Raw genomic sequence first — 22654 nt, forward strand, 5'->3', positions numbered from 1 at the left:
GCCCACGGGGACGGGTTGAGGGAGGCTTTAAAGCAAGGCTGTTTAGTTCGAATAAAGTTACCTTTGACTGCAGTCTTTATTTTAGCGCTGCGTTTAGCACACCGCTACAACGTGTTTTTTATCGCTATTAATATACATCACAACTGCCAATGCCTGACACCCGCCAGTGCGCGCTTTCTTTTAATTCTTCGATCCAAAGTAGGCTACCTACGGAGTAACCTTCAACCCAACGTCTTTTTTTCGGAGTTCAAAATGTTTTTGTTGCATGCAGAAATGTAATTTCGTTTTCTCTGCAGGAGTTCATCAATTTCATAAATGCAACACATTATAGTTTGTTTATACATAGCATAAAGGCAAAAAAAACCCGTTGTATGCAGTGTTATTTCATTTTGTGGCTCCCAGTGTTTTCTTTTCTGTGGGAAATGGGCCCATATTGGCTCTTTCAGTGGTAAACGTTGCCGACCCCTGGTCTGGGGGAACAACCCCTGCAGATGCACCAGAAGAAACGCTAACGATCAAATGGGAAGCCATTTGAAGGAAGTCACGTGCGTTCGATTTCGTTGCTGGAATCGGTGACTGGAACCACGGAAACCAGCTTTTAGCTAACAATGGGGAAGCCCACTCCCCTGACTCAACGGATTTGCTTCATAAAAGACCCGGGCAAGTTTCTTTTCTCACCAATCTCTCTCTCTCTCCAACAAGTGAAAACCCAGCGGTCCCCCCAAAAGGCTGAAGACTGCCGGAACTGAGTGACTTTTACATTTCCATCGGACAATATATTATCCCCTAGACAAACGATCGAGCTGTTTCTTATTGATGGTTATTATTAGACCCGAGCTTTTAGATTGAGTAGTGACGGCGTATATTATCTGAATGTTTGTATTAATCTTATTTTTGTGCCCCTTCATAAATAAAGACTTTTAAAAATAGTACCATCAGACTTCAACGGACCTCTCTATCTTTGCTGGTAAGTGATCCAGTTACGGGATTTCGTAACAATACAAAAAGACAAAATGTGCAAATATAATAAATAAATAAAGTATTACTAAGAACATGAGCTGTCGAGTCCTTGAAAGTCAGTCTATGGGTTTTGAAGTCAGTTCGGCATTGAGGTAAGTGAAGTTGTCCACATCAGTTCAGGAGCCTGATGGTTTAGGGGAATAACTGTTCCTGAACCCAGTGATGTGGGAACTAAGGCTCCTGTAACTCACTCCCAATGGCAGCAGTGAGAAGGGAACATGACCTGCCAGCAGTGCTCCTTGTAAATGCATTTACTGATTTGTAAAAGTACTACTGTGTTCATTTCTAGCTACCAAATCTTAGGAAGGATGTCAAAAAAGGGCACAGTCACCAAAGAATGGCACTTGTAAGAGGGACTACTGAGATGCCAATAGTCACTCCGAGTGAGCTGCAGATATCAGTGGCTGCACAAACGGAGATGAAGTACATAGCTCCACAATCTCTAAGGCTTTGCACAAAAAGGGCAAGGAAGAGAGGAAAGGAAGAAACCCTGGCTAACAAAAAAAAGCAGCATATCCATGCCTGTAAAGACTTGGCACAGCGTTACTTAAAAGATACTGTAAAGATGTGGAAGATGCTCTTGTGGTCAGATGAGACTAAAGTGGAACTTCTTGGCATTAATGCTAAGCTGTGGGTAAATGTAATACTGCGCATCAGCCAGGTAACACCATCACTACTGTAAAGTACAGTGGAGCTAGCATTATGCTATGGGGATGCTTCTCAACAGCAGGGACTGGAGATCTGGTCAGGATTGATGGAAAGACAAATGCTGCTAAATACAGAGAGATCCTGCACAAAAACCTGATAGCCTCTGCCAGAAAGCTTAAACTAGGGAGGAGGTTCATCTTTCAGCAGAACAATGACCCAAAGCACACTGCCAGAACAATCATGGAGTGGCTTCAAATAAAGAAAACTGACGTCCTTGAAGGGCTCATCAGAGACTACCACCATCCCTGGCAGGGTGTTCCACACACTTGCCACTTTCTGTGTAAAGATCTTGCCTCCGACATCCTTCCTGATCTTAACCCGCTCGAACATCTCTGGCTGTCCACTGCCACTCCCCAACATTACAGAGGCATATGGATGATAGAAAAATGGAGTGTTATGTAGGAGGGAAGGGTTAGATTGATCTTAGAGTAGATTAAAAGGTCAGCAAAACATCATCGGCTAAAGGGCCTGTACTGCGTTGTAATGTTCTATGTTCTATTTACGTGGTGTCTTCCATCACCATGGAAATTTTAAAAGCACTTTACAGCCAATTAATTACTATTGTAACACTGTCATGTTAAAAAACTGACAGCTAAATAAAATGCATAAAAGTTCACAATGACTCAGACAATTTGTATGAGTGGGAAAAATGGAAAGGCAGAGCATTATTTACATGAGAGAGATTGGAAGTGTCCTTGTGCACAAGTCATTAAAAACAAACTTGTAAGTGAGAAGACAAAGGTGTTACACTGGCCGTCAATGCAAGATATTTTGTGTAAAGGAGCTTACATATCTCACTACAATTATACAGGACCACACCTGATGTCTGTGTGTCCCCTTACCTAGAAGATGAATTGTCACAGAGAGAGTGTAGCAAAGGTTCTCCAGACTGACTACTGGGATACAGGGCAGTCAAATGAGAAGAGAATGGGTTGACTTAATACTTACTGCAGTTTTACAAGAATGAGAGGGGATCTCATTCAAATGCACAAAATTCTAACAGGCCTTGACAAATTAAATGCAGAAAGAAAGGTCTCCCCAAGCATGGGGGTGGAGACTTGGAACCATGGGTCACAGAGCACAAGGCAAGACACCTGGGACTGAGATGAGAATGATTTTCTTTACAGTAGCTGCTGAACTACCACAGATGAGATATATTGAGTTAAATGAATTTCATGACCAGAAGAGAAGAATATTTGCATATAGGATCAGCCATGATCACATTGGATGGTGGCAGGTTTGAAGGGCGAATGGCCTAGTCCTCCTCCTTGGTTTTATGTTCCAAGTACAACCATTGTAATGGTCAGATCATGCACTTTAGACACTGGTTGTACAATGAATTTTGTCTTTTCTTTTTCAGGGCTGTGCTCCCTCACTAAGACACAAGACTCACACCCTAGATGATGGGGGGCCTGTCCTGGGCCCAGGACGCAAGTGAAGGAAGCACAGCAGTGCATCTACTTCCATAGGAATTTGCAGAGATACAATGTGACATCTAAAACACTGGCAAAGTTCTATTGGTGTGTAGTGGAGAGGATATTGATTGGCTGCATCACAGCCTGGTATAGAAACACCAATGCTCAAGTGGAAAATCCTGCAAAAAGTAGTGAATACTGCCCTGTCCATCACGGGTAAAAACCCTCCCTATCAGTGAGCGCATCTATATGAAATGCTTTCGCAGGAAAGCAGCATCCATCACCAGGGACCTCCACAACCCAGGAGGTGCTCTCTTTTCGTTGCTGCCAACTGTCACAGTCCCGACTGTTAATTCCCCATTTTCACCTAATTTCCTTTGATGACGGCACACCTGGTTTGCATCAAGACCTGTAGCATAAGAACGCTAGCTTTGCACCCACTAGTTGCCAGATCGTTGGTTTTGCCAGTGTGGTAATTAACATTTCCCGGCCGCTTAGGATTGTGTGTTCTAAGTTTTGCTTCAGTACCGAGATTTACCTGTGAAACACAGTCTCTCCGTGTCAAGATAAGTTTTCTAAGTTTTTTTTCAGCACCGAGGTTTACCTGTGTAACTCCGTCTCGCCGTGCTAAGAAAAGTTTTGTCTGCCGCTTCCTTTTCTACACTCCGTGTCAAGATCAGTTCTGCCTGCCTCCTGCTGTCCTGCACTCCCTCCTTATTGCCGTTCAACACTCAAGCCCACGTCTGTATCCTAACTCAACCTCCATGCCTGTTCGCCTCATTCGTTGCAACACCAACAGGAAGATGATGCAGGAGCCTCAGGACTCTCACCACTAGGTTCAGGAACAGTTATTATCCCTCAACCATCAGGTTCTTGACCCAAAGGGCATAACTTCACTTGCCCCATCACTGAAATGGTCCCACTTTCAAGGATCCTTCATCTCACGTTCTCAATATTTATTGCTTATTTATTTACTTATTATTATTATTTCTTTCATTTTGTATTTGCAGAGTTTGTTGTCTTCTGCACTCTGGTCGAGTACCAAAGTTGGATGGTCTTTCATTGATTCTGTAATGATTATTATTTTATAGATTTGAGTATGCCCGCAAGAAAATGAACCTCAGCGTTGTATATAGTGACATATATGTACTTAGACGATAAATTTACTTCGAACTTTTGAATTTAACCACATTCCCCATAAATTCAAGTTGAGAAAGCTCTCAGTGAGTCAGAAGAACACTAACAGCACTAATGAGTTATTCAGAATCACATCGAGAGAGAGAGTTGTTCTGAAATCAGCAATAACATTTGAAAATTGGTGAGGAGAATAAACACTTGCAAAATTACCAAAGAAACAGGGAAAATGCATTTGACCATCTAATGCCAACAAAACTCATGTCAGCCACAGGGAGTATCTGTAAATACTGTTTCCAGATATTATAGTTTCCAAAGAAACATCTGCACCATGGTGTACCTGGATGCTACTGACCAGACTATTCTTTCCATCAAGGATCAACTTCATTTGCCATATACATTTATATGTATTAGGAATTTGCTGTGGTGTATTGGAGCAACATTCAACAATTATAAAGAATAGATAATTATACAAAAACTTAAGTACAAATAAGGAACAAAATGTGCATGAATACCATCAAGTATTTACAATGTAAACAGCATTAGAAAGTTTAAAATGGAAATATGTAGTGCAGTAACATAGGTAATATAGAGGCAATGGGGGGGAGGGTGCAGGCCAACTTGAATGGTTGATCAGATTAACTGCCTGGAGAAGAATTTTTAGGGCTATTAAAATAAAAACAAGTTCTGGTGTAGAATAAATTATTTGCTTAGATTAGGGTCATACAATACTGATTAACATCTAACCCTAACCAAAGTTCCGGGTCCTGATGAAGGGTTTCAGCCCAAAATGCAACTGTTTATTCCTCTCCATAGATGCTGCCTGACCTTCAGATTTCTTCCAGATTTTGTGTGTGCACTCTGGATTTCTAGCATCTTCAGAAACACTTGTGTTCACAGTTCTTGTGCTCATTACAAATATTCCACCAAAGGCACTGACAGTTTTCAGGACAAAAAAATAAAATCAAAATCCACTTCTTAAACCATTTCAAGTGTGTAAGTGAGTCTGGCCGCTGAAGATTACACAATGGCATTTAGTTCAACCTGCTCACTACTGACCTGCATAGGCGATTTGGCATAATTGTGGTTATCAAGGAAAGCTGGAAGCCGCAGGATGACAGGACTAGGAGCAGACGTGGGTCCGTTTGTACTGGGCATTATAGGCTTGCTTGGAGGTTTTAGTTTACTGGATGGGCTGGACGTACAAGGTGGTTGAGTTGGAGGTATGGAGGCTTCACTGGATCCTTTTAAAAAGAGAAAAGCAGCTGACAATCCATTTGTTATGTAACATCAAACCTATAGATTCAACAATTAAAGTCCATGCACAAACCTTACTCTGACTGACAGGGTCACAGGAAATAAACTGAGCAACCCTGTAGTGTCTATACAAGTACCACATGCACTAAGATTATGTAGTGGGCCCTCAGCACCAAGGATATGTACTGTGAGTGCACAGACTGTAGCAGCACTGATGGCAGGCACTGCAGTGTGGGAACTATACTGGCACTGTGGTTATCAGCATTATTTGCAAACACGACGGTACCAACACTGACTGCAAACAGGGTCACCAGCACTACTCGCAAGCCCCGATGTTGTCAGCATCATTCAATGGTACAGTGAGTGGACACCAGGATCAGACACAGACTCCACAGGCACCAGCACTGTGCTCATTAGTGTCATATATAAGGACCACAGACCTCAAGACCATAGGATCATAAGATATAGAGTAAATTTGGCCATATGGCCCATTGAGTCAGCTCTGCCATTTCATCATGACTGATCTTCTTTTCCTCTCAGCCCCAATCTCCTGCCGTCTCCCTGTATTGTGTCGTGCCGTGACCAAACAAGAATTAGCCTTTGCCTTAAATATACAAAAAGAATTGGTCTCTGCAGCTGCCTGTGACAAACAATTCCACAGATTCACTACTCTCTGGCTAAAGAAAGTCCTCCTCATCTCCGTTCTACAAGGATGCCCTTCTATTCTGAAGCTGTGTCCTCTGATCTTGGGACTCTTCCACCATAGGAAACCGTTTAATCCTGGAATCATTCTCATGAAACTTCCTTTGAACCCTCTCCAGTATCAGCATATCCTTTCTAAGATAAGAGGCCTAAAACTGCTCACAATACTCCAAGTGAGGCCTCACCAGGGCTTTACATCCTTGAGACCCTTTCAGAACACACAAGGACTTTGCAAAGGAAGCCCAATGGTGAGTGGAAAAATTCAAGAGAGAACTGTTCTTCTGTGATGGGCAGGGCAGTGCTTTATCATGCCATTTCATGCACCCCTGCAGAACTCAATAGGAATGAGGCTTTAAAAGAGGAACTTAGTGCTTGGACTTTCTCGTCCAGAATCCATGTTGGTGTCAAATAGCTGAACGATGGAGTTCAGGATAAAATTAACAATGGTGGTGGAGCACTGGGAAACAACTGGGGAGGAAAGAAATACAGTAATGTGCTTTAGTTCTAGTGGTTGGTGTAATGTCAGCAAATAGAATTGCTATTCTTCTATGAATAACAGAATTCTAAACGAGCGCTAGAATTGTTCAGTGTAAATTATACCTTAGTGTAGGGCAAGGACACAATAACCAAAGAGGAGAAAAGTAAGATGCATATGGATTGGTGGAATGGGATCGATGAGATTGCTCCACTGAAGGCTGGCGTGGATTCAATGGGCCAAAGGGCCTCCTGTGTCATAATAAGGGCAACTTTCACATCTGTCTGAATCTGCAAATGGGAGCCTGTTTCACCTAAAAGTGGTGGACTCCCAGAGAACTGAACTTGGGTGTCAGCATACGTTCTGTGCTCAGCTCCACAGATTTGAGATGGCAGCACTAATAACTAAGTTATTACTGAAAGACAGGAATAGAAATGAGCACACTGTAGAGAGTGGGAGTAATGGGAACATTACCTGCAAGTGCAAATATCACCATCTGCTTTGTGTGTCACAGTGCAAATATTAATCACCACAATCGACTCAGAAAAGCTGGCTATAAAACTTGCAGGAAATGAACTGATGACTTAATGAATGTACTGGTGTGCCTTACCTGTGTGCAGGGTTTCCTGAACATGACGTGCCTTGTTGCTTTCTGATTCCGGTGCTGGCTTGTTCAAGGCTTGCTTTGCTTCTTCCATGGCCTGAGCTTCTTGAGGTTTCTGCGTTTGGATTAGTTCTGGCTGGGTGACACGGATCAGCTGGGGGAAAAATCAGAAGGCCCAGTTCAAAGAGCGGCTAACCTAGGATATTTTAGCAAGTTTACATAAAGCCAGCCTGGAGTGGGTGCAAATCTAATATTTGATCATAACCGATTTATTTTCCCCTCTCGACCCCATTCTATGGCCTTCTCTCCATAACCTTTGACATTCTTTGCCCATTCTCCTAATCTGTCTAAATCCTTCTGCTTCCTCAATACCTATCTTTGTAGTGTAAAGAGGGTTTCTTCTTTTTGTTAACTAGCAGGAATGCTAATTTACTGATAACGAGAATGGTATTCCTTTGTAAACCAAATGGGGATTAATGTTCTTTCTTCTGAGTCTGTAAGCTTTTGTTGATGGGCTTTTGGGCAGATCGGCGCGAGGGGGTCGAGAGAGAGGACGCAATGCTCTAAACTGGGCGAGGATCGGACCCCAAAGGGGGGTCCGAGGCCGGGAGATTCTCCGAGGAGGGGGGGGATGAAGCTAGATGTGCTTGGTTGACCACTCGGAGGGTCCTGAGCTGCGAGTCGAGGAGTTCGGAGGGGATCGAATGCTGGCCAGAAGACTTCAGTAATTGAGCTCCAACGGCTGTGCACGAAGTGGTTTGGACTTTGATAAGTTTGGCGCCTTTTCTTTAATTTTCTCTTCATATATACTGTATCGTTATTAATCACTTAGTTATAGTACCCTTTATAAATTGTACTCATTTAATCGCTTATGGTGTACTGTCTGTTTTTGGGCGAGGCGGGGACATCACACAGCATCCACACCAGCTGATTACCCAGTTTGGCGGGGCCGAAGGCTGCTCCCCCTAGACGAGAACGAGCTGAGCGAGCCTGAGGCGACCCAAGGGGTTACAGTAGTATCATCCATGGGGGAGATAGCCAGTATAAAAGGGGGGGGGGGGTGGAGGAATGCAATGGTGTTATCTGGTTTTTTAAATACACAGTAAAGAAAACTATTGAGAACATATATAGAAATTTCCTGGGTCTAAAGGCAGTGTTCCACGTTATTAAAAAGTCAATTAACCTACACTTCTAAAGAGCTTCACTACATCTTCTTCAACATGATAACCAATAATGTTAAAGTGCAGTCTGTGCTAAGGTAGAGGAAACACAGAAACCAATTTCAGCAATGTTCCACAAATTAATTATAGATACTGGCCATAGGAATGTTAGTAACTCTACTGGACAGGACTTAGCTCTTTTTCAAACAATGGCATTGGCTCTTTCACACCTAATGGAGTTGGAAAACTCTTAATGTCTCAACTGAAATGTGTCTCCATGCAGAGACTCACAAGATACTGAAATAAAAATAATTTTGAGAGAAAATGTGCATATAATATTAAATCAATGAGCTTCTGCTGATATATGGAGTGAAAAAACAATTCTGGAGGAACTCAGTAGGTTTTCAAGGGATTTTGGAGGAAAATGGACAGTAGACATTCCAAGTTGAGGTCCATCAGTCCAATAAAGGGTCTGAACCCTTAATGCTGACAGTTCATTTCCCTCTACAGATGCTACCAGTTGAATTCCTCCAGCAGATTTTTTAAAACTCTCTTCATGTGTACTGGAGAGGAAGCATAGACAAAGAACATGGGTTTATAATAGAATTTACATTGAACAGTGTTCCTATTTTATTAATGACAAAGTATTTTTTCTCAGGATGTCTATACACTCAGTGGCCACTTTATTAAGAACTACTGTACCTAATAAAGGGGCCGTTGAGTATATGCTTGTGGTCTTCTGCTGTTGTAGCCAATTCAATTCTAGGTTCAACATGTTGTGTCTTTAGAACTGGTCTTCTGCATGTCTCTGTTGTAACGTCTGGTTATCTGAGTTACTGTTGCTTTCCTGCCAGCTTGAACTAGTCTGGCCATTCACCACTGACCTCTCTCAATAAGGAGGTGTTTTCGCCTACAGAACTACCGCTCACTGTTTTTTTGTTTCTCGCACCATTCTCTGTAAACTCTAGAAGCTGTTGTGTGCGAAAATTCCAGGAGATCAGCGGTTTCTGAGATACTCAAATCACCCCATCTGGCACAAACAAGCACTTGGATAACATTTCTTTCGTATTGTGATATTTGGTCTGAACAACATATGAACCTTTTGACCATGTCCGTATGATTTTCTGCATAGAGATGCTGCCACATGATTGGCCAATCAGATATTTTTGCATTAATGAGGTGTATAGGTATACCTAATGAAGTGGCCACTGAGTTTACTGGTCACTATGCTCAGAATGTCTAAGTTAAAAAGCAGAAAATACAGATTGTCAGAGCCACCACCTTGGTGTTCCTGTGTGAATGACGGTGGTTTCTGAAGTCACACTCCATTCCTTTCAAACGCTGAAGGACAGAGAAAGCTCTGGTGCATCTAGCCTGCTGCCCATGATACCCGTGTGTGACAACATGACAACATACAGAGAACCAAACCCATTCAAAATAATGTGATATTATGGCAAACCCTGAAAGACAGGCCCACACCATGGTTAAAGACACAAAAAAAACAGTAAAAGAAAAGATTATTTGACACATTCTCTCCAAATTATGAATGGCTCCTGGTCGCTCTGCTCATGAATTCCCCATAGTACAAAATGAACAGCCAGGTGATCCAGTTCTCTGCCATGAATATCTGTCCCAAATTGCCATCATCCCCTGCCAAAAGAATGATTTATTTAAATCTAAGCTAGCTCGGGTCTTTCGTTATTTAATATTGCAACTGCAGGTGTTCCTCAACCCATACAACTGAAACAAGTCATCAGAACATGTGCCCTGATTAGGTCAGTACCTGCTGGAGGGCCTCCAGCACCGTCTGCCGGTTCATCTTCAGAAGGCTCAATTTGGTCTCATACTTCATTCTGCGATCTGGCACCACAGCCATTAGATTGAAACGGATATCATGGTATGGTTCTCTGTGACAAACAAAAACTATTTTAGATAATACAAAATAATGAAGTGGCTTCAAATTCACACAGAGAACTGTGACCCCTGCCCACTAAAGGCCACTCAAAGTTACTGCCAACAAACTATCAGCAACATCAAATGCCTGTGCTTGCTCAGCATTCTGTTGACTTTAGATTGAATGGTCATAAGGGCACCATAATTAACTGTAGCAGAGCTGGGAAAGGAGAAGCAACTTTTACCAAAAATATGAAAAACATCAGTCGAGACTTGTGCTCCTGATTTTCATGTGACAAGAAAATAACAAAGCAGTTAACCTTGGGAACAGTGAAGCTGTTGTTACGTCTCTCTAACACAAACTTTATTACCTCTCTACCAAACCAGCCAAGTTAGACCATTTTCAAATGTGCTACTGTGTCTGACTCTGAGACAAGTTTCTGAATGTATCTGTTCCATCACAACATCTGCTGGTATCTCCCACTTCAGCTGAAAAAGTTTGTCGATGTTGATGTTACTCTAGACTTGAGGTACCTCCAGTCTCCCAACCTGCAAACATAATCAATATTCTGATACTTGAACCCTGCATTGTCTCTTTCATCTACCACCATTTTCCCACCCTGACAATGATCATACTTTAAATCCTCAAATTGGATTTTGAATCTCTCCCTCATCTCTCTCCTCCTCCAGCCTTGCAAATCTTTTAATTGATGTATTCCTCCAATTGCAGTGTTTACAGCTGCCTTGGCACTAAGCTTTGGAATTCACCCTCTCTCCTCTTTACAGCCTCTTGCTGAGCAAGTACACGGCCATGCCTTCTGTGGTTCAGTATCAGTAACATTTTATTCATAACACTGTTGTGAAATGCCTTGAGATGTTTCTTGCATTAAAAGCCCTGTAAGTACACGCAGTTATTGTAAATGTCATTCGACTAGTAACCTGGAGACTCCAGCTAATAAATGCATTCAAACTCAGAATTTGAACTCAACATGGTAAGGATCACAAACACGAGAAAATCTGCAGATGCTGGAAATCCAAGCAATACACTCAAAACTCTGGAGGCCAGACAGCATCTACGGAAAAGAGTACAGTCGACATTTCAGGCCAAGTCCTGCTGAAGGATCTCAGCCCAAAATGTCGACTGTACTCTTTACCATAGATGCTGCCTGGCCTGCTGAGTTCCTCCAGCATCTTATGTGTATTGTCAACACAGTAAGGAGCTGGGTGACCGTGAAGCTCTGATTGTTGCAAAATCACAACAGTTCAATACAATATTTTAGGAAAAATAACCTGCAGTTCAATTATTTTTAAAATGTACAATCACCTGGTACTATCTGGATAAAGTGATCCATCCCATAAGCAAGAAAGCAACGAAAGAAGTTACAGCAAATTACTTAAAACTTCTTAAATAAAGAACGTTCGGCTCATTACCCAGCAGTAGCCAGTCCTATTCGCTCCATTATAACTCTTCGTGCTTTGTCTGTCCACTCTTCATCCTCACCCCAAGGCCCTGGAAACAGAATGTGGTCCTTCAATACATAAGCAGACAAATCAAAAACTATCTAAAGCCCATATTATGCAAGACAAAGTACTAATTCAAATGCTTCAAGGAAAGACAATTTATTTAAACAAGTGTTGGAGAAAGGCCATGGGTCGGTAGTAAAGAATGACAAAATCAATTAATGAATAGGAGATATTAAACTGAAATTATTAAAGATCTATAAATTTGATAGATTGCAGGAACATGGGAAAGAATGAGATAATGATGTAACAAGACTTGTTATCATTCATGACAGAGAAGTTTAGGAGGAACTAAAGAGGATTACAACAATGAATACCTATAAAGCTTTAATTTTAACTTGAAAAGGTGATACCAAGGAAACAGCTTGCTATTTAAAAAAAGTTCCCAGAACATACACTGGTTAACTGAGGGATTCCCACACTTATAAACTGATGACGTCAGGGAAAAGAACCGACAGTAAATGTCACTGGAGATATACTGAAATTCAGTCATTCAAGGAATCATGGAACGGTTACAATATGGAATAAAGCTATTCAGCCTGAGAGGTTTTTTTACAGTTTTACATAAGAGTTGTCAGTCTCGTCCCACTTCCCCAATCCCACCCCATAGTGCTGCATGTTCCATCTTTTCATAATTTTACCAGTTTTCTGGATTCTACAACTGAATTTGTCTCCACTAGTATCATTGAGCTGCATCTACACCCTAACCACTCGCTGTTAACAAGGCTTTCTTTTATTCACGTTCACTCCTTTTGACAACAATCTTCATTCTTTTGATTGTTAACCCTCTGCCAGAAGAATAGTTTCTCTTTTTGTCTCTATACACCTCAAGCAACCTCCACTGTTCTGAAGAGAACAATCCCAGTTTTCTGCAGTCTATCCACATATCTAAAGCCACTCATTCATGGAAATATACCAGCAAGTCTCTAAGCTTTTACATCTTACCCGAGGTGCCGCACCTAGTCTGGACGCAATATTCCAGTTGCGACCAATTTTAAAAACGTTCATTGCTTTTGTGCTTTATAAATCCCAGGATCCAACAAGGTTCTTTGATCTTTTTTTCAACCTGCTCTATCACTTTCAATGGACTGGACAGTCTATGCTTTATGGAAGTGCCTCTTCTGGACTACATTATAAGCTGTAAGTACTGAACCCTAATATTCTTCTGCTTGTTTCTGTGGCATGACCTGAATGTGCAGAATCATTAAATATATAAGCTGCACGTGTGCATTTACTAATTACACAAGTTACAGTTTACAGGAAAACTGCACTGGTAAAATGCCGTGAATATATAATAAAGTTTGCGAGTTGACTTGACAAAGGTTTAAGTGGCCAGGAACGGGGCTCCCAGTTGTAGCCATGAACTGCCAGTCTATGGAAAGTCATAAGAACATATGGCACAAGAAACAACTCGATCTGTTATCAGAGGTTCCCAAACATTTTAATGCCATGAACCCCTAACTTTAACCAGGTTGGGAACCCCTGTGTTAATTCATCAAAAAACTCTGTAAAGTTAATTAAGCAAAATTTGTCCGTGTCAAATTCATACTATCTTTCTCTTGCTTAAGTGTCTACTAATCTTTTCTCTCTGATTACTGCTCCTGTAACTATAATAATGGCAATTTTCTAGTTCTCAGGCACCATCGCCAAATCTATAGGCATCTGGGCAATCATGGCTGGGATCTCTGCAATTTCCTCTCTTATTTCTCTCAACAACTTCAGATGCAATGCATCGGGACCAAATGACTATCTACCTTAAATGAAACTAGGCAATTAGTTAATACCTTCTCTATCAACTCAGTTCCAGTTACTTAATGCCCTTAAATATCATGACAGAAAGCAGCTAGAATGATGGAAAGGTGATGGATAGTTTGTTTTCCTAGTGCAATTCTACCCAAAATAAACAATGAGACAATAAAACAAATAAAGAGGAAGTCCATAAGAATTCACAGACAGAATGTTTTTTTTAAGGAGAAAGAACAAGATGGCAAAATAAGGTAAGCTCAAAAAAGGACATTGCGACTCAAGAAATAAAAAGGAAATGTGCAGCTGGATTGAGGGATTCCCTTAAGGAATATACAATGTGTACAAATGAACTTACAAAAGAAATTAGGATGGCAAAAATGAGCTATATCCTTGGTAAGGAAAAATAAAGAGAATACCAAGATATTCTATAATTATGAGTAAAAGGCCAGTCAGGAAAAGTGGACCCCTGAAGGACCAAATGGATAACTTGTGTGCGGAGACAGGCAAGGTGGGTGAGCTCCCAAATGAATACTTCTCATGAGTATTCACCAAGATGACATGGATTCACACAGAGGAGTATTGGTCATCTGAAGCAGGTAATTATTAAGGAAGAGATATTAGATGACAAGTGGCTGGTAAGGATGGATAAATCCTCTGAGCGAGATGAGATATTTTCTAGCTTGCAACGAAGGAGATGGCTAGGGCCCCAGTGAAGTACTTTCGTCAGCCACAAGATTAAACAGTTGATGTTCTGGGCTGAGACCCTTCATGAGTCTGATAAAGGGAGTTGGCTCAAACATTGACTGTTTATGCATTTCCATAGATGCTGTCTGGCCTGCTGAGTTCCTCCAGCATTTTATGTATGTTGCTCAGATTTCCAGTATCTGCAGATTTTCTGTTGTCTCATGCATATGGATTAAATTCCATCTGCTACAGTTGCACCCAACTTTCCAGCTGATACGTACACTACTACATCATTAGACAACCCACTTAGCATTTACAGCTCTCGCAATTTTCACATTGTTTGCAAACTTACTAAATCATTCCAACTACAACACATTATCAGCAAAATCATTTATATTCCCTGATCCCTGTGCACTGAACTAAGTGGTACACCACTTGTTCCAGAGTTTTGGTAACACCCATCCATCAATAAACCTCTTCCTCCTATTACCAAGTCCATTTTGTATTCAATTTGCCAACATGCCTTTTGCCTAACCTTCCAGACTAGACCTATACTTGGGTTTTTGTTAAAAAGCCTTACTGAAGTCCACATAAACCACGTCTACTGCTATGCATTCATTCATTTTCTCTATTTATCAAGAAACCCACTGTGATTCATGATCTTCCCTGCACAAAATAATTTTTACTTCTCCTAATTAGCCCCTTTCCAAATGAACACAAATCCTGTCCCTACTTCACTACCACTGATGTAAGGCTCACCATCTTATAGCTTCCACACTTATCCCTAATACCCCTTCAGAAATAAAGGAATAAAAAACATAAAAGTTGGGATGTCATGTTGGAATTTTACAGTGCACTTAGAATACTCTGTGCAGTTCTGGTCACCACACTGTAGGAAGGATGAGGCTGAGCTGGAGAGAGTGAAAAGGAGATTCACAAGGATGTTGCACCAATTGAAGGACTTCAGTTATGCAGGGAGAACAGACTCAAAGGACTGAGTGAGTTACTTATGTTCCTAATTCTTTTGTATGTTCAAATACGAATAGAAAAGGAAATATTTTAGTTTTGCATAGCTTTAACTTGAGTTCATCCACAACACGATCTTCAGCCCTGGATACTACAATTAGGAGATGACCACCAATGGTCTTATGGTACAGCCAAAATTCACTAGAAACATACTGAGATGAATAAACTCTTCTCCAGCTTCCAGCCAGGTACGGAGATCAATTTTAACCGACACTTTGATGAGAAACTCTGCATTTTTCAACATGGATGATACCTGGGCACGTCTACTCCAGTGGTATATATACCCCCATCATCCCTCCCTCCTGATTGGTTAGTCCTCAGCCAATCAGGTTTCCACTGTCCCACCTTACTTACAATCGAATTCCAGTTCTTATTTAGAGCAAGACCTTTGTCTTGTTAAAATTCTTCTCCTCTAGCTTTATTTCAATGGCTTCCTTCATCAGCTGGTCCCATAGTAGTTTTCTGCTGTTAGAGTCAACCTTCCAATCAGGAGGGACAGACGATGGGGATATGTATACCACTGGCCTATACCTGCCTTGGCAACATTCCTGATGAAGACGGCACAGTTTGTCATAGAAACATAGGCTAGAAATCGATACCTGTACCTGGCTGGAAGCTTGAGAAGAGTTTATTTGTCATATATGCCAGGAGAGCACTAGATAAATTATACCAACTGATGTGATTAGCTTAGGTTTAGGAAGCTGAGGGATAATCCAAGTGAGAATCTTAAAACACTACAAAGGTTCAATAACAATGAATCAGAGAAGCTGTTTTTGCTGGTGGGACAAATCCAGAACTGTACAGCATAATCTTAAAATTAGAACTCAGCTATTTAGAAGTGATGTACTTTGTTATGCTCAGGGGTTTATTGTGGTAAGACTCAGACGCTGGGTCAATCAAGATTTTCAGAGCAGAACTTGAGAGCTCCATGACCAGAGGTAGGTAAAGATGAGGGACCATCAGCCATAATCTGAATGGCCAACTCTTATTCTGTTGGTTTGAGTGGTCACCTGGTTCTCAATGTATGTCACATTCTTTACTTCCTCATGGCTCACATCTTCTCCTGAAAGTAATGTCTTCCCATCAACATCGAGCTCACCTAAATGCAATTCTCAATATTTACCTACACAGCCAGCATAATTGATGGCACCAATAAGTGGCAACTCTTTGCATTGTAGCTCCAACGGGAATCATCAAATATTCCCATTTAGGATTACTGTAGCTGAAATACACATACACAACCATGGGTAATTCAGTAAGCAACATTATTTTAAGAAGTTTAAAACATCTATTGACACTCAATTCTAGCAATAGCAGCAAATCCTGGACTACAGACTGCAGTTCCCTTTTAAGAAAACTTAAGTGGGGACAGCACACTGATTTACAGGTATGAATGAGACCCCATCTTCTGACTACCCTTGCTGGTGAATACACAGTCTTCTGAAAAATAAAATTCAAATCCTCAGAGCAAGATTGCAGTACCAGAGGGACATCAGGAACTGAGGTGTACCTTGCTTTACGGACAGTTGGCTCACAACTACCATTTTGGATGCAGCACTGCAGCCCAATGGCTTCAACGGTCTTCGTAAAGAGAAGTCAGTTGATTATTTTAAAGGTAGAGGAGATGGAATATGCTTTAGAACTAACTCATCAAGGTGCACAGATTTAGCAGTTCTTTCACAGTCCTGCTCATCCAACCTGGAACATCTTGCGGTCAAGTGTCCTCCATTTTATCTGCTAAGGTAGTTTTCCACTATCATCCTGGTGGTGGTGTATGACAAACATCTTAACATTTATAGTGTCTCTTTTCTTCTTCAAGTCATCTAGCAGTCCTCCAAGTCAAAGGTTGCCTGCACTTAGCCCAGAATAGAATGATCTTTGTCAACTCTTTCAAATCAGTAGCCAAGTCAAACTCATGAAACTTCTTCCAACCTCTGCCTCCTGTAGAAGACAGATCTTGGTTATAGCCTGTTCAGACAACTAGTCTTGGTCTTGATACACATCTGCTACATAAATCCTCTTCTATCTGGAAAGGTTTGAATGACTCTTCCCATGATTCATGAGTTTCAAGGCACTGAGATGTCAACTATAAGCACAATGTCTCCTGGGAGTAAACTGCGTTTTATACCTGACATTTCTACCTTACTGTAACTGTGTTAAGTACTACTTGACCCACCATTTCCAAACAAGATTGACATGTATTGGACCTGCTTCCATCTATGATGCGTCTGTCTTCCTTTTGGAACTCTCCTGGGATAAAGATGATGAGGTCTTCAGAAACAACAGGTAGTTGGGTGTAAATGCTTCCAAGTTATTGGGATCAGAGGATGTCTTAGTGATTGGATGACCATTGATAATAGCCTCTAATTTGCAAAGGACTGTCTGGAAACCTCATTTGTCAAGAGTCCATGCCTACAAGATGGAATTAAGGCCCTTTCACACAGACCTGATCAACCTTTCCCATGTTTCTCCATGATGTGAACCAGCCGGGGGTGGGGGGCGGGGGGGGTTAAAAATCTACTAAATTCCTTTTTGAAGTAGGACATTTCTGATCCATCTTTAAGGGCTTCTCACAACTCACAGTCAGCTCCAACGTTTGTCGTATTATCAGAGTGCAGTTCAGGAACCTATCCTCGTCTTGCTATTAAGCATTGAAGTGCATTAACAAAGGAATCCGTGTCGAAAGAAGATGCCACTTCAATGTTGACTGCTCAAATAGCTAGACAGATAAATATGACCCCATACATCCTCACCGTACTCCTTCTGCTCTTCATCTCAAATGGTCCAAAGTATTCCACTCCTAATGTGTAAACGGAGGTTCACCTGGAGGTAGATCAGCCATCTGCTGGCATGCTGGAGCTGTGTGCAGCCGTCAACAGACAACACACTTAAACAGTATTCTTCTTCCACAACGTGTCCCTACATCTTGCCATTGTAGCAGCAATGAGCTCCATACAAGCGAAAGAAACTAACTTCAACGGAGCTGACCCAGATTTTCCAGATATTAAAACACTGTGCACATGACAGTGAAAGGTGTCTGATGATAGGTAGGTCACTGCTTTGTAGCCATCTTTGCCTGCATCTGTAAAATGGTGTAATTGTGCAGCAGTAACTTCTCCCAAAATCCAAGGGCTTCATGGTTTGTTTTGATTCTGCACCCTTTTTGTTAAGAGTGCACATGAAGTATGCTGAGATGCTTACAACTGCATACCTTGCATGGAAGATGCTCCCTGCAGTCCTTGCTGATGTGTCCTGAACATAAACAGCCAAAGGAGACACCATTTTCCTTCAGTAAAGCAATCTTCTCACTAAGAGCCTTTTTCTCCAGCCGAGGGCACAAATCCAATGTGTGTTCACCCTCTGGCAGATGAGATCATTTCCCTTTTATTAGTTCCAGGTTCACTTTTAGCTTTACTTCTTTCAGCCTTACAATGAAGTTATGACTAGTTTTGTTAACTGCAGGTGATGTAGCATCCTGTGTATTCCCAAAAGTCAGGTCTGTAACAATCTTTACTTGCCTTTCAATAAAATCAACAATGTCAGCAAAAGTAGTCTGATGGTTATACCTTTTTTGCAGTTCACAGACCACTGTTTTCCATTTATCCCAAAGCACACAGGGCAATTTTTTTGAATTTTTACAACTGACAAGAGTAGCAGGCATGTTCACTCATACACTTACTGCACTTCTTCCATTGCACTGCAATACCCTCTAAGAAAAAGACTGTTGTCTTGAAAACCTTTCACATCTTCAGATTTGGTTGGTACCCAAGAAAGCTTTTTGAAAGTAGGCAGGTACAATTTTCTGATCATTACCAAACTGTTCCTGAAGTAAACGCTTAGCCTTTACATGCCCTTTCTTAGGCTTGACATGCTGGCAACTTCTGACAAATCCTCTAGGATAACCCCTACAGTATTACTCAAAGAAACAGAGGTAGTCACTATAGCTGTCAGTCTTGCCTTCAACAGTATTTTTAAAAGCCTTCATGACTGCAATGGATCACCATCAAAGATCTGAATCTCTCTTTTAGGCAAAGATGAAATGCACTGCTGGTGTTACCAATAAGGTTGTTATTTTATTTTGCTTCCTCGCAATATCAATAATACAATTCTGACATCTATCATCTGAAGCAATTGTTTCCACGCTATAAGTGAATGTCCCCATAAGCCACTTGAACTGTTGGATATGACATATGTTCAGAGTGCCTCATTAGCGCAGGCTAAGAGTAAACACCCTTAACCACCTCTTGGGGTCTTGTTTATGTTTCACAGACACTTGAGGAATAAATGAAATCACTGACATTGAGTGTTTTTGTTTCCCTCCGTGCTTTTTCAATATAGGAACTCACACCATGGGACTGTCCTGCTGGAACACTTTCAGCACTCACCGCACTTGAAGTCTTAGCACATTAACTTTGGCCACCTGTGTGGCAATTTCTTCTTGAAATTTAAGCTGCTCCTTCTTTTTCCGTAGTGGTTTGTCCTTCAATAATCCTTGACATGCGATGAATGCCTCTATTTTAAAGCATGCAGATTTGGTATTAGATACAAGAGATGCTCTTCCTGCAGCAAAACTTCAAGCATTGACATTTGATACACTGTCTTTCAGGTTTACATCATCTTGTGGGTCCTCTGCTATAGGCATTGTCAGAATATGCTTTGGAATTTGAGAAACATCGCCTGTCGGAAAGTGAGCCACATATACTCTTGCTGCTACAGCATGATCTTTAAAGTAACATATTTGGGTCAACCATTGTGTAACATCCTCTAAGAATGCTCTACAAAGGCTATCAATGATTGAAAAACATTCATTTTGTTTTCTCTGCTCATCCTTGGGAAGTAATGAGATGAATATGTGATGTTGCTTCGCACCAGCTTCACAGAGATTAGTCGTCCTCAAGAATGCACTTATAAGACATTTCCCAAAAGATCCTCAATTGATGATAATTAACCTTTAATTTCGTTCATATTTGTTTTATAATTTTTTTTGGAAGGCTTTCGATTCTTCCAGCTTAAGTTTTCAGAGTAAGTTTAGTTTCTCTTTGATAGCCCCAATTGCAGGGTCGTTGATGACAAATCCATGCTTCAGTTCACTCAAGTTACTTTTTCCTTACTGCACAACTCGGAATTAACTGTTCGCCTGCAGCACATCTGCAAACTGGTGATATTCCATTCAATAAACGCAGTCAACAAACAGTCTGCACATCCACAGCGCTTAAATCAGACCAAAAAGTGTTCAACTTAACTGTCAATAACCAGGACAATGGTTCAGCATTTCAAAAAAACAAAGCGACAAACCCTCAGGTAAATGCTATGCAATCGAGCAACAGTCCCCAGTGCTGACCATTCCAAATTGTGTTCAAACCACAAATACATAGGATGAATTAACAAAAGGTCACAGATAGTCCTACTACAAACTGCTATAGTTGCCAACATGCAGGTTTCACAGGGTTGCCATTCCAATTTCCCCAACAGGTGCAAGGCAATCCTTTGCTGTAGACTGGTATTCATTTGGTATAACTATTTTTTTGTTGACAAAAATGTAGTGGTTACTTGTAAAACAAGTATCTGAAGTCAACAACCATCTCTTTTGTCTTGGTCACATTCAGAGACAAGCTGTTGTCTCTGCACCAATCTGTTTGCCGCTGCACCTCCTCTCTGTAAGCTGACTTGTCGTTCTTGCTGATGAGACCCACCACGGTCGTGTCATCGGCGAACTTGATGATGTGGTTTGAGCTGTGTATTGCTGCACAGTCATGGGTCAGCGGAGTGAACAGCAGTGGACTGGGGGGCCCCTGTGCTCAGTGTGATGGTGTTGTAGATGCTGCTCCTGATCCAGATTGACTGAGGTCTCCCAGACAGGAAGTCTAGGATCCAGTTGCAGAGGGAGGTGTTCTGGCCCAGCAGTTTCAGCTTTCTAATTAGGTGCTGAGGAATGAGTGTGTTGAATGCTGAACTGAAGTCTATTAACAGCATTCAACCATAGGTGTCTTTTACACCACACGCTGCACCCACAAAGCTAACGGTATTGTGAAGGATCCCATGTACCCCTCACACAATCTCTTCTCCCTCTTGTCATCTGGCAAAAGGTACCGAAGCATTTGGGCGTTCATGACCAGACTGTGCAACAGTTTCTTCCCCCAAAGCCATGAGAATCCTCAATACCCAGAGTCCGGACTGACATCTACATCATTTATTATTATATTGTAATTTGTCCTCTACTGTGCCTATTGTCTTGTTTATTAATTATTGTACTGCCCTGCACTGTTTTGTGCACTTTATGTAGTCCTGTGTAGGTCTGTAGTCTAGTGTAGTTTTTATGTTGTTTTTACGTAGTCTAGTGTAGCCTTGTGCTGTCTCACATAGTCTAGTGTAGCTTTGTGTTGTTTCATGTAGCACCACGGTCCTGGAGGAATGTTGTTTCATTACTGTACCAGCAGTTTGTGGTTGAAATGACAATAAACTTGACTTGAACTTGACAAGATCACTGAAAGACTGAGTACAGGCGTTGACACTGTATGACACGTTTCTAACATAAGTTCCAAGTCAAAAAGTATGTTCAATCCTTCATTACGAAACCAAAGACGAATTATCTTATGGTGATGAAAAACTAACGAAACTAAAATTAGTAATATCGCAAAATTAACATAATTAATAGTATTGCATAATTAGCAGTCAACAGAGAAAAAAGACCCCATGGCTCACTCTTTCAACTAGAGTAATCTGACTAAGACAAAGCATAAATACTAACGGTACTCATTCACTTCTACCAGGCCCAACCCACGTGACAAATTACCCATTATAAATGTGTAACACAAAATACCGCAGAGACAGAAAATAGATAAATGGCTTCTACAGGAGTTCTTACAGGACTGCGTTGAGTTGGTAGACTGGAAAACATTCAGAAACACATCTTTGATTCTGAATGAATACAGTACACCAGTTGTCATTGACTTCATCAAGACGTGTGTGGATGAGCGTGTGTGTGCCTTTGAGAACATACTGGAAATACCCAAACCAAAAGCCATGGAAGAACTAACAGATTTGTCGTCTGCTGAGGGATTCAAGACCACTGAGCAAGACTGCTGAGGTGTCTAAGACCACTGATCCAGGACTATACATGAACCCCCAGTACAACCTTCAGAAGGGGATTTTAAGGGCGCAAATGCAATTCTGATCGAAGTCAGAGATGAGATCGGATGCACATCCGCTCTGGCAGGATTTGCAGGCCAATACTTCCTATGAGGTGAACCATAACATCATGCATGGCTGTGTTGCTTCACTCCCAGATGAGCCCAACACCTTTCATGCA

At 41.4% G+C, this 22654-nt stretch overlaps 1 protein-coding gene across 5 annotated transcripts in view; it reads right to left on the bottom strand.

Moving 5' to 3' along the window:
- The window catches only part of bap1 (BRCA1 associated protein-1 (ubiquitin carboxy-terminal hydrolase)), a 99121-nt gene that overhangs the window by 23461 nt on the left and 53006 nt on the right, over nt 1–22654 (bottom strand). For all 5 annotated transcript variants that reach the window (XM_059944435.1, XM_059944433.1, XM_059944434.1 and 2 more), the window contains exons 8-11: nt 11800–11878; nt 10259–10382; nt 7322–7469; nt 5337–5521 (exon numbers count right to left, since the gene is read on the bottom strand). In XM_059944435.1, the coding sequence (XP_059800418.1) occupies nt 5337–5521; nt 7322–7469; nt 10259–10382; nt 11800–11878 (536 nt within the window). The remainder of the gene's footprint in view (nt 1–5336; nt 5522–7321; nt 7470–10258; nt 10383–11799; nt 11879–22654) is intronic.

Source organism: Hypanus sabinus, chromosome 19 (genome assembly GCF_030144855.1).
Source record: "Hypanus sabinus isolate sHypSab1 chromosome 19, sHypSab1.hap1, whole genome shotgun sequence".
Taxonomy (NCBI): Eukaryota; Metazoa; Chordata; class Chondrichthyes; order Myliobatiformes; family Dasyatidae; genus Hypanus; species Hypanus sabinus.